General features: G+C 44.3%; 1 protein-coding gene and 1 long non-coding RNA gene across 3 annotated transcripts in view; one reads left to right on the forward strand and one right to left on the reverse strand.

Annotated features, from left to right (window-relative positions):
* LOC125281835 (uncharacterized) overlaps positions 1–8,798 on the forward strand; it is a 358,739-nt gene extending 349,941 nt beyond the window's left edge. For both annotated transcript variants that reach the window (XR_008960065.1, XR_008960066.1), the window contains 3 exons: positions 114–190; positions 2,575–2,648; positions 7,287–8,798. This is a non-coding gene — a long non-coding RNA (uncharacterized LOC125281835). The remainder of the gene's footprint in view (positions 1–113; positions 191–2,574; positions 2,649–7,286) is intronic.
* Positions 8,799–9,556: 758 nt separating this feature from the next.
* LOC125281177 (rhox homeobox family member 1-like) lies at positions 9,557–11,205 on the reverse strand. Its single transcript, XM_048213274.2, has 3 exons — positions 10,924–11,205; positions 10,431–10,755; positions 9,557–9,809 (listed from the first exon to the last, which is right to left on the reverse strand). Exons 1-3 carry the CDS (start codon positions 11,003–11,005, stop codon positions 9,731–9,733), a joined length of 486 nt encoding a protein of 161 aa, XP_048069231.1. The 5' UTR covers positions 11,006–11,205; the 3' UTR covers positions 9,557–9,730.
* Between the last annotated feature and the right edge of the window lie 768 nt (positions 11,206–11,973).

Below are 11,973 nucleotides of genomic sequence, written 5' to 3' on the forward strand. Positions count from 1 at the left end.
TATATTTCTTTTCTTTCTTTCTTTCTTTCTTTCTTTCCTTTTCTTTCCTTTCCTTTCCTTTCCTTTTCTTTTCTTTTCTTTTCTTTTCTTTTCTCTTTTTATTTATTTGACAGAGAGAGAGATAGCCAGCCGTAGAGGGAACACAAGCAGGGGGAGTGAAAGAGGAAGAAGCAGCCTCCCAGCGGAGCAGGTAACCCGATGTGGGGCTCGATCCCAGAACCCTGGGATCACGCCCTGAGCTGAAGGCAGACGCATAACGAATGAGCCACCCAGGCGCCCCCAATTTTTTCTTTCTAACCTCAAACTAAATAAGGAGGGTTTATCAATATTGGTGGTGAGCTGTGATGTTTAAGCCGCATTTGCCCAGTTAGCTTAGAGGGCGCAAATTCTTTGTTAATAATTTGAGCCTGATACACTACAGTTAAGCTCACAGCCCAGAGAAAACTGCTTATTCATTCCCCAGAAATTCATCTCCACTAATATGCACCAGCAAAAGGAATTTGTAAGCCCCTTCTTGTCCAGCCCCTTAAACTGGTCCCATCATACACTAGCTCAAGCAATACATGGTTAATGGTTATCTATTCTATTCATTTCATACTGTTTTTAAAAGAAAGAATATTTGAACACTAATTTACTGACTTTAATTTGTGAAGGTGCAATGAGTTTACTATGGAAATTCAGAATCCAGTCTACTAGTAGCTAGATGGCCTTTTGGGCCTTTCCTCCTAAGAAGTAACTTATCAGACCATGAAAACTAATGCCATCAGTTATTGGAAATCTCCTTTTTTAGAATTTAAGGGAAAGATGCTAACATAATGTAAATGGAAAAAGTGAACCGCACTACTGGATATCTTCTATGTAAAAACAGTTGATCATGGGATGAGCGCCAAGGACTGAACTGAGTAGGAGAAATTATATGATTTGGGGTGGGGATTTGGAGAAATTTCTAATAAGAAAGTTTTGGATGGGAGCACCTGGGTGGCTCAGTCGGTTAAGCACCTGCCTTTGGCTGAGGTCATGAGCCCAGGGTTCTGGGATGGAGCCCGCTTCTGGCTCCCTGCTCAGCAGTGAGCCTGCTTCACCCTCTCCGTCTGCCACTATCCCTGCTTGTGCTCTCTCTGTCAAATAAATAAATAAAATCTTTTAAAGAAGAAAGTTTTGGATGGAAAACCTATCCCTAACTTGTGGGATACCAGGCTGTACACTTTCCCATCTACTGGCTATAAAAGCCGACTTTGCAACAGCCCTTGGGCTACCTGCCCAATGGCTGGTAGACATGCACTTTAGTTCCAGCGATAAAACCCATGCCCCAGCCCCTCTCGTTGGCATGATACTACAAAATAATTTAAAAAGTTTTAAAAACTTAACGTTTGGTATGAAGTGTGAAGCCATCTGGTCCTGGACTTTTGTTTGTTGGGAGTCTTCTGACTACAGATTCAATTTCATTTCAAAATCAGCCTGTTCAGATTTTCTATTTATTCTTCATTCAGACTTGGAAGAGTGTATGTTTCTAGGAATTTATCCATTTCTTCCAGATTGTGCAATTTGTTGGCATATAATTTTTGGTAGTACTCTCTTACAGTCCTTTGTGTTCCTGTGGTGTCACTGGTAACTCCGCTTTCATTTCTGATTTGATTCACCTGAGTGCCCTCTCTTTTTTTTCTTAAAGGTTTATCAATTTTGTTTGTCTTTTCAAAGAACCAGCTCTTAATTTCACTACCTTTCCTATTGCTTTTTCAGTCTCTATTTCATTTATTTCTGCTCTGATCTTTATTATTTCCTTCCTTCTATTAACTTCGGACTTTGTTCTTTTAGTTCTTTTAGGTATAAGGTTAGATTGTTTATTTGAGGTTTTTCTTGTTTCTTGAGGCAGGCTTGTATTGCTCTGAACTTCCCTCTTAGAACTGCTTTTGCTGTGTTCCAAAGATTTTTTAATTAACTAATTAATTAATTGACAGAGAGAGAGAGTGCAAACGGGAAGTGGCAGGCAGAGGCAGAGGGAGAGCAGGGATCACGACAGGAGCCAAAGGCAGACGCTTAACCAACCAAGCCACCCAGGCGCACCTTTATTTTTTAATTTTTTTTCCAAATACTTTTTTAAGTTTATATTTTCATTTTAATTTGCCTCAAAGTATTTTTTATTTCCTTTGACAATGCTTTTGTCCTAAAGAACCTACAGATTCCTGCTCCTCCAGCACATACCCTAACATTAGTCAGTAAATCTTCATGGAAGGCCCAGGTGCTTTTCAAGCTGTTGCCCCTGTGCTGGGTCCGAGTTTATGCACAGGCCCTTTAGCCGCGGAGCGGCAGTTTTCTACAGCCCTCTGACTCCCCGGGAGTTATGCCCCTCTGATGTGCAAAGCCAGACATTATATGGGATCATCTTCCTGGTGGAGGTCTCCAGGGCGGGAGGTACCTGATGTTCGGCTTAAACCCTTGCTCCCCATGGAGGATGTCCACACCTGTGATGTCCTCCCACTTGTGGGTCACTGCCCTGGGGGGTGTGGGTCCTGAACAGACTGCATCTCTGTCCCTCCTTCCCTTCTTGATGTGGCTTTTTCTTTGTATCTTTAGGTGTGCAAGAATTGAGCTGCTGGTCCTGAATTGCTCTATACATAGATGCAGCCTTGGTGTGACCATGGGAGGAGGTGAGCTCAGGATTTTCCTACTCTGTCATCTTGACCGCCCCCCAGGGCACACATTTTTAATTCTAATGAGGTCCAAGTTCTCAGTTTTTCTTTCATGGATTGTGCTGTTGGTGTTGTATTTTTTTTTTAAGATTCATTTATTTATTTTAGAGAGAGAGACAGAGAGCGAGAGTCCGGGGGGTGAGGGGTGGAGGGGCAGAGGGAGAGGGAGAGAGAAACTTCAGGAGACTCCTGGTGCTGAGCATGGAGACCCCTGTTGGTGTCGTATTTCAAAACCCTTTGCCAGGGGTACCTAGGTGGCTCAGTCGGGTGGGGTCTGACTCTTGGTTTCGGCTCAGGTCATGATCTTGAGGTCACGATCTCGGGGTCGTGGGATTAAGCTCATCTTGGGGCTCTGTGGGGGCTCTGCTTGAGATTCTCTCTTTCTCTCCCTCTCCTCTCTCCCTCTGCCCCTCCCCCCCACTCGCATGCTCGCTCGCTCTCTCCCCCTAAAATAAATAAATACATCTTCAAAGAATATTTTAAAAACTTTTTGCCAAGGCCGAGGTTACCGAGATTTTCTCCTACATTTTACATGAGCACAGACAGTCTCTTTATTTATTCAGTTCTTTGATTTCTTAAGTCAGAGTTTTATAGTTTTCCACATATAGATATTGGGATATCGCACATATTTTGTTGGGTTTATGCCTTTTATTTCAATTTTTTTGGTGCTAATATAAATGATGCTGTGTTTTAAATTGTACATTCCAATTGCTCATCGCTGGTATATAGGAAAGTGTTTGACCTTTGTATATTAACCTGTGCCCTGCAATTTTGCTATAACTATTTATGAGTTCTAGGAAGATTTGTTTGTTGGTTTTTTTTTTTTTTAACAATTCTTTGGGAATTTCTCCCTAGACAATCGTGTCATCTGTGAACAAAGACAGTTTTATTTCTACCTTCCCCATCTACATACCTTTTTTCCTTTGTCTTACTGCATCAGCTAGGACTTCCAGTATGATGTTCAATAAGAGTAGTTAGAGAGCTCCCCCCTGCTTTCTTCCGGATCGTAGTAGGGTAAAAGCCTCTAATTTCTCACCACTACGTATGTTAATAACTGTAGGTTTTTCATAGATGTCCTTTATCATGTTGAGGAGCTGCCCTTACATTCCTAGTTTGCTGAGAGGTTTTTTGGTTTTTTTGAAGATTTTATTTGTTTGAGAGAGAGAGAGAGAGGGCACACACACAAGCAGGGGGAGAGACAGGTAGAGGGAGAGGGAGAAGCAGGCTCCCCGCGGGGCAGAGAACCTGATGCGGGCCGATCCCACGGATCACCTGAGCCAAAGGCAGATGCTTAGCCCCCTGAATCCCCCAGGAGCCCCTTGCTGAGCGTTTTTAGCATGAGTTGGTGTTGGATTTTGTCAAGTGCTTTTTCTGCATCTGATGATATGATCATGTCATTCTTTAGAGTGTTGATGTGATGGAGTATATTAATTGACTTTTTGAATGTGAACTAGCCTTGCATACCTGAGATAAATCCTAGTTGGTCATAGTATATACTTCTTTTCATACATTGTTGGATTTGATCTGCTAATATTTGGTTGAGGATTTTTGCATTTTTTCATGAGAGTAATTGGTCTTTGGTTTTCCTTTCTTACAATGTATTGTCTGGTTTTAGTACCAGGGTAATGCTGACCTCATAGAACAAGTTAGGAAGCATTCCCTTGGTTCTATTTTCTAGACCAGATTATAGAGAATTCGTATCATTTCTTCCTGAAACATTTGGTAGAATTCCCCCGGTGAACCCATTTGTGCCTGGTGCTTTCTGTTTTGGAAGGTTATTAATTATTGATTCAATTTAAAATAGATATAGGCCTATTCATATAGTCTATTTCTCTTTTATGAGTATTGTTAGATTGTGTTTTTCAAAGAATTGGGCCATTGTTTCTAAGTTATCAAATTTGTGGCCAGAGTTGTTCATAATATGCTTTTATTATCCTTTTAATGTCAGCAGAATCAGAAGTGATGTCCCCCTCTCGTTTCTGATGGTAGCAATTTGTGTCTTCTCTCTTTTTATCTTGGTTAGCCTGAACAGATACTTATCACTTTTATCAATATTTTCACATAACCAACTTTTGGATTCATTGATTTTCTCTATTGTTTTCTTGTTTTCAATTTCACTGATTTGTGCTCTGATTTTTATATCTTTTCTTCTGCTTACTTGGATTTAACTTGCTCTTCTTTCTCTAGGTTCCTACGGTGGAAACTGAGATTATTAATTTTGGATTTTTCTTCTTTTCTAATATATGCATTCATTGTGACGAATGTCTCTCCATGCACTGATTTCCTTTGCATCCTCAAATTTTGACAAGTTGTGTTTTCATTTCCATTTAGTTCAAAATGTTTTTTTTTTTAATTCTCTTGAGGTTTATTCTTTGATCCATGTGTTATCTAGAAGTGTGTTTTATGGCCCAGGATATAGTCTATCTTAGTGAATGTTCCATGTGAGCTTGAGAAGGATAAGCATTCTGCTGTTGTTGAAGTATTCTATAAATGTCATTTAGATCTGGTTTATGGATGGTGCTCTTAGTTCAATTATATTTGATTCTACTGGTTTTCTACCTGCTGTCTTTGTCAGTTTGTAACAGAGGGGATGTTGAAGTCCTCAAGTACAATAATGGATTTGTCTATTTCTCCCTGCGGTTCTGTCAGTTTTTGACTCATGTATTTTGACACTGTGTTGTTAAGCATGTACACATTAAGGATTGGTGCCTTCTGGAAAATTGAGTCTTTTGCTGTTATGTAATGCCCCTCTTTATCCCTGATAATTTTCCTTGTTCCGAAGTGTGCTTTGTCTGAGATAGTGCAGCTTTGTTTTGCTCGGTGTTGGCATGATATATCTTTCTCAATGTCTTTACCTTTAAGCTATCTGTGTCTTTGTATTTATTTATTTGAAGATTTATTTATTTATTTGAGAGAGAGAGAGCACAATCGGGAGGGGCAGGGAGGAAGGAGAGAGAATCTCAAGTGAACTCCATGCTGAGTGTGGAGCCTGATGCAGGGCTCGATCTCACAACTCTGAGATCACCCCCCGAGCCGAAACCAAGAGTTGGATGCTTAACCATCACTCAAGCACCCCTGTGTCTTTTATTTATTTATTTATTTATTTATTTATTTATTTATTTAAGATTTCATTGGTTTATTTGAGAGAGAGAGAGCACACAAGCAGGGGGAGTGGCAGGCAGAGGGAGGGGGACAAGCAGGCTCCCCACCAAGCCGGGAGCCCAACGAGGGGTTTGATCCCAGGACCCTAAGATCACGCTTAAGTGACTGAGCTACCCAGGTGCCCTGTGTCTTTATATTTAAAGTAGGTTTCTGGGGTGCCTGGCTGGCTCAGTCAGAGGAGGGTGTGACTCTTGATCTCAGGGTTGTGAGTTCAAGCCCCATGTTCGGTGTAGAAATTACTTAAAATCTTTGAAAAATAAAAAAATTAAAAACAAAGTAGGTTTCTTTAGGTGACATGTAGTTGGCTCTTGTTTATTTTTTTATCCAGACTTACTGTCTCTTTTAATTGGCATATTTAGACTATTCACATTTAAAATTATTCTTGATATATTTTGATTAATATCTACCATTTTTATGATCATTTTGTATTCTTTGTTATTGTTCTTGGTTTCTATTTTGTCTTCCACTCTTTTTCTGCCTTCTCTGGTTTTAATTGAACTTTTTATTATGATTCAATTTTCTCTCCTCTCTTAACATCTCAGTAACACTTAGAAATTTTTTTTAGTGGTTGCCCTAGAATTTGCAATATACATTTACAACAAATAAGTCCACTTTCAAGAAACACTAGATCATTTCACTGGTAGCACAAGTACCTTATGCGGAGTGTGGCCAGTTCCTTTCTCCTATCTTGTATAACTGTGCTGTCATTCCCTTCACTTATCCATATGCTATAATTACTGAATACATTTTTGCTATTATTCTTTTGAACAAACCATTATCTGTTAGATCAACTAAGAATATTATAAATAGGGGAGACTGGGTGGCTTAGTTGGTCAAGCATCTGCCTTTGACTCAGATCATGATCCTGGGGTCTTGGGGTCGAGCCCAGCCTCAGGCTCCCAGGAGCCTGCTTCTCCCTCTGCCTCTGCCACTCCCCCCTGCTTGTGCTCACTCTCTCTCAAATAAATAAATAAAATCTTAAAAAAAAAAAAAAAAACAACCACAGGGGCACCCGGGTGACTCAGTCAGTTAAGCGTCTGCCTTCAGCTCAGGTCATGATCCTAGGGTCCTGGAATCGAGTCCCGCATCATGCTCCTTGCTCATTGGGGAGCCTGCTTCTCCCTCTGCCTGCTGCTCCCCCGGCTTGTGCTCTCTGTCTCACTCTCTCCCTCTGTCAAATAAATAAATCTTTAAAAAACAAAAAAGAAAAAAAGAAAAACAACCCCACAACATACAACTCTTTATGCCACTGAGATATTAAACTTCAGTGGGAGAACCTATTTTTTTATTAGTAAAATATTTTAAGAAAGTTACCACTGCAGCCTCTTCTTCGGTTTACCCTTAGAGAGCATCTACTACGTGCTAAGCTTTTGACTGTAATTCCTGCCTTGTCTCTCTCCTCCCACCTTTAATATTCTTTAATGGTTTTTCCAGCTCTTGAATGTGGGTCTAGCTGATGAACTGCACCAGTATCTTCTGCTGCCGCTAAGCCTGGTAACAAGATGAAGAAATGTCGGTATCTTGACAGCAGACCATCAGTGTCCAGCTGCCTCTGCCCCCGACAATCTAGGGGCAGTGTTGTCCTGGTTGTGGGGGAAGCTGAACGTGATAAAAGCTTCCGGAGTCTAAAGTAAATATTCAATAGGAGCAGGTTGGATTTTAAAACAGGTTTCCCTCAAAGATATCTAAGGGGTTATTCATCTTCGGAAAACCTCTTGAGAGTTACAAAGATGACCTGACAAGGAAGTCCTGGGCATTGTGGCTTCTTCCTAGAACATAAGAGTTGCTGACGCCCCGGATACTGCCTTGATATTTTAGCCTGTAGAGTTAAGGAAAATTTAGACAAACTGGGTCTGAATTCACTAAAACTCAAGACTGCCAGATCTGTATCCCATTTCCGCGACTACACTCATATGCATACCATGGGACAAAGCTAATAACTCATCCTGGATTTTGGTTTTCACCAATACTCTCTTAAGATAACTTATGATTTTCTCTGGTCTCAAATGGTAGTCTTTTGACCTACAAATTAGACATTACTGCCTGAACAAGTGAAAAACTATTTCAAATTAACACAGGTAAGAATCTGGCCTAAATTGAAAGCCTCGCCACCAACACCAAATTCCATAAAACCCATCTCTTCAAAATAGTACCATCGAAAAACATATCCTTAGAAATTCCTTGAGAATATTCACTCATGAAGTTCGATTTGTGCCATATCTACAAGGTATGTTTGTATGCAATTCTTCTCTAACCTTTTCACTCTTCTTAACTCAGTGAAACTTTTTTCAAGATTGTTATTTCCCAGGTTTTAGCATAAAAATTGTTCTCATTTGCTTCAATTTTTAGACAAATGTCCAGTTTCCTCCAACCTCCACTATAATGTATTTTAAGCAATGTTTTCAGGCTAACACATGAAAGTATTTCAGAAAATTAAAAGGTAGGGCTGCCACTGTCTACAGTGCTTTACTACAGACTAAAGCAACAACAGGAGAACCAGGCACTTGGACTTGAAATTTATCTCCCTGGGGGGCACCTGGGTGGCTCAGTCAGTTGAGTCTATTGGTTGAATCTTGGTCATGATCTCAGGGTTGTGAGATGGAGCTGGTGTTGGGCTCCAAACTCAGTGGGGATTCTGCTTGAGATTCTCTCTCACTCTCCCCCGTCTACCCCTCCCCCTGTTCATGCGCTCTCTCAAATAAATAAAGTCTTTATGGGGCACCTGGGTGGCTTGGTTGGTTGGGCATCTACCGTCAGCTCGGGTCATGATCCTAGGGTCCCAGGATTCCTGGATCAAGCCCCGATTTGGGCTCCCCGCTCAGCGAGGAGTCTGGTTCTCCCTCTGACCTTCCCCGCTCTTGTGCTTTCTCTCTCTCTCAAAAGAATAAATAAAATCTTTTAAAAATTAATTCTTTTAAAAAACAAGAAATAAAAGCTATCTCCCTGCATCAGTCTCGGTGTAAATGAACAGACATTACTCATATAGTGTGTTCTCTGTGTGGGAATAATTCCCTTACCCCAAGGCTTGAATATTTATAAATCCACTTTTTTTGTGGATTTAGCTAAGAACTTATGCCTGGTTTTAAATATTTAATATAACAGTACAGGGGCGCCTGGGTGGCACAGCGGTTAAGCGTCTGCCTTCGGCTCAGGGCGTGATCCCGGTGTTCCGGGATCGAGCCCCACGTCAGGCTCCTCCACTATGAGCCTGCTTCTTCCTCTCCCACTCCCCCTGCTTGTGTTCCCTCTCTCGCTGGCTGTCTCTATCTCTGTCAAATAAATAAATAAAATCTTTAAAAAAAAATAAAATAAATAAAATAAAATAACAGTACAGGGGCACCCGGGTGGCATGGGACTTCAGCTCTGGTCATGATCTCAGCATCCTGGGATCAAGCCCCCGCCCCCCATCAGGCTCTGGCACTCAGTGGGAAGTCTGCTTCTCCCTTTCCCTCTGCCCCTCCCCCTGCTCTCTCTCTCAAATGAATAAAATCTTTAAAAAAATAAAAATTAAAAATAACAATATAGTCTAATCCTCTCTTAGCCTAGGTCTTCTTGTGTTAATGTGCATACTTCCCAGATTTGACCCAGCCCCAATATGACTCCACCCAGAATTGCTCCCTGAATGATACTCGTTAGAAAGAGCTGAACTTTATTTATATTTAATTTTGTGCAGGAAACAAGACAAGCAGTTTAATTCACTTTTATTTTATTGTTTTCCTTTAACGGTAATGGGCAATTTCCATAAAGTGGGATTTACTTATCCCATTATCCACTCACCAAAGCCCTAAAATTCAAAACTTACTACCCAAACATGGAAAAGGCAACCAAAACAACTTGAGAATGTCTAGAACAAAAGCTTTTAACTCCTGAAGCAGGTTTTAGAGTGGCTGCCCAGCCGAATCGCTTTTTTCAGGTTTACTGACTTCCATCACATCTATGGGTATGGAAAGCTTCTTTCTGAGGGAAGAAAATTGCAAATATTTAGTATCTGGAGTTGTGGATGAAATGAGATATACAATGTACATTTCATGCTTGTTTTTAAATTTATATTTCCCCCCAACTCCCCAGCACACATTTCTTTAATACCCAAGGCCGGGCTTGCTTTAGGGACAATCTTCCTTTGTGTACACAATTTAAGGGTACCTTGAAAAACTTCAGAATTCAAGATTAACAATTTTAATGTAGTATTTAAAAGTCAAGACTAATGCACAAAAAATTCCGGGACCACCAAATTATCAAAATGTTAAATAAAGGCAAGATCCACCCCTTCACTCGCACAACCGCGCCTGATTTTGCACCCTGATGTCACTCCTGATCCTGATCGCGATCGTGATCCAATAGAATGTTATTTACAAAAACAGGAGCCCGACCCGAGAGTTTCCTGACGATTCGTTTATATACTGCATGAAAATATTTACCTTGATGCCCACGGGGGCATCGTCCCCACCTTGGAAAGAGCTCGAGGCCCCCTAGGTAGCTTTGGCTTTGGAGGCGGGGAGAGAGACCTGGGAGAGAGCCCAGGGCGTCCCCGAGGGTCCTAGAGATGGGGGGGGGGGGGCGCCAGAGCAAGCCACTCACCGCCCGAACACGTAGGGGTATTGAGTGCGTTGGAAAACGCTCTCCAGCTCCTTCAGTTCTAGCCGGGGGAACGCGCTGCGGTGGAGGCGTTGCTGCCGCTCCTGGGGCTGCGGCCCCTCGGCGGCCGCCTGGGCCTCGTCCTGCTGCTGCTGCTGCGGGGGCTCTTGCCCGCAGCCGCCGCCCGTGTGGTTCTCGTCGTCCACGGGGCCCGCTGCTCCCGCGCCACCGTGGCTTTCTTCTCCTGTCGCGGCTTCCTGCTCAGGTTCGGGCCAGAGCTCCTTCTCGACGTCTCCTCCCGTTACGGAGACCACCGCAGGCTTCGTATCTGGAAAAGAAAAGAGAGATCAGGGCGCTGGAGCCCAGGGCGCGTGGGACGGCGACCTGAGAGCGGCGACATCTGCCGCGCCACTGCGGCGTCCCGTCCACTCGCCTCCCCCGGGGAAAGGCCGTTTCGTAGACTTCGCCAAACCCGCGTCCCGGTTCGCGCACTCACCCAACGGTTCTCCTCCAAGTTCATCGACTTCCAGGCTGCGGCAAGCGGTGCCTTCTTGGCTGCTCTCGGGCGGAGGCTCCATGTCCAGAACGCCTCCACAGACTCGCGCGGCGGCCCGCGGAGACTCCGGGGTCCGGGCCTGTCTCTGTGCGGGGTGCGGTTTACTACGCCTCTACCTCAGCTTCAACGTCCGCGCGCTCTTAGACGCCGTCGATCCCCGTTACTTCCAACGGCCAGGTGTGTGGTGGGCGGGACTTGTCGGGGCGAGCACGAGGCCGGGGCGTGGCCACGAAGTAGGCGGAGCGTTTGCCGGAAGGGTGCTACCGCCAGGGGGCGCGCGCGGAGGGGGGGCGACAACTCCCGACTCCCGCGGGGCACTGCCTTGGCGTGGGGGGTGGTGGGTGGTGCCAGCCAGCCGGGGGCGGGGAAGGGGTGGGGAAGGAAACTTCCCACAGCTCTCCCGAGCCCTGGGAGACGCGTTGGGAGAACGTCTCGCCGCCTGCCCTCGCTGCACGCGGGTCGGTGCAGGGTTCTCGCCCTAAGCTCCTCCAGGGCGAGGGACGCAGAGGTAGGGCTGGAGAAGTTGCGGGGGGGCTTCGTGGCAGCCCCAGCACTGAAGCGACGGTATCCCCGTCGCCGTGTGGGCTCTGAGCACGACTCTCCCCTCCGGCAAGTCAGTGACCAATGGATGGGACTCTGGTTGGGTTCCGTTCGCACCCAGAGTCCACGAACCGGGCTAGTGACCGGACGAAACGATTAGCTAGAGGGCTGCTTGCTCTGGGTTTTTGCCATACGCGCGGAAAGTGGAGCCCATCAAGCTCTCCTGGGCGCTCCGGAGCGGCAGCTTGAGGTTGGGTTTTACAGAGCACTGTGGGTGCTCGGATGCACGCTCTAAGAAACCCAAACCTCCCTCTTGCGATAGGAACAAATACCCCAGATTTGTATTAAGGAATTCACATCAAGAGTAGAAATGGAGAAACCTGTCCACTGTTTTGAGCATCCAAGAATGCTTGCGCTGCACGTGCTGGACGCGACTGTGGGGCTTACACC

Source organism: Ursus arctos, chromosome X, assembly GCF_023065955.2.
Source record: "Ursus arctos isolate Adak ecotype North America chromosome X, UrsArc2.0, whole genome shotgun sequence".
In the NCBI taxonomy this organism is placed as follows: Eukaryota; Metazoa; Chordata; class Mammalia; order Carnivora; family Ursidae; genus Ursus; species Ursus arctos.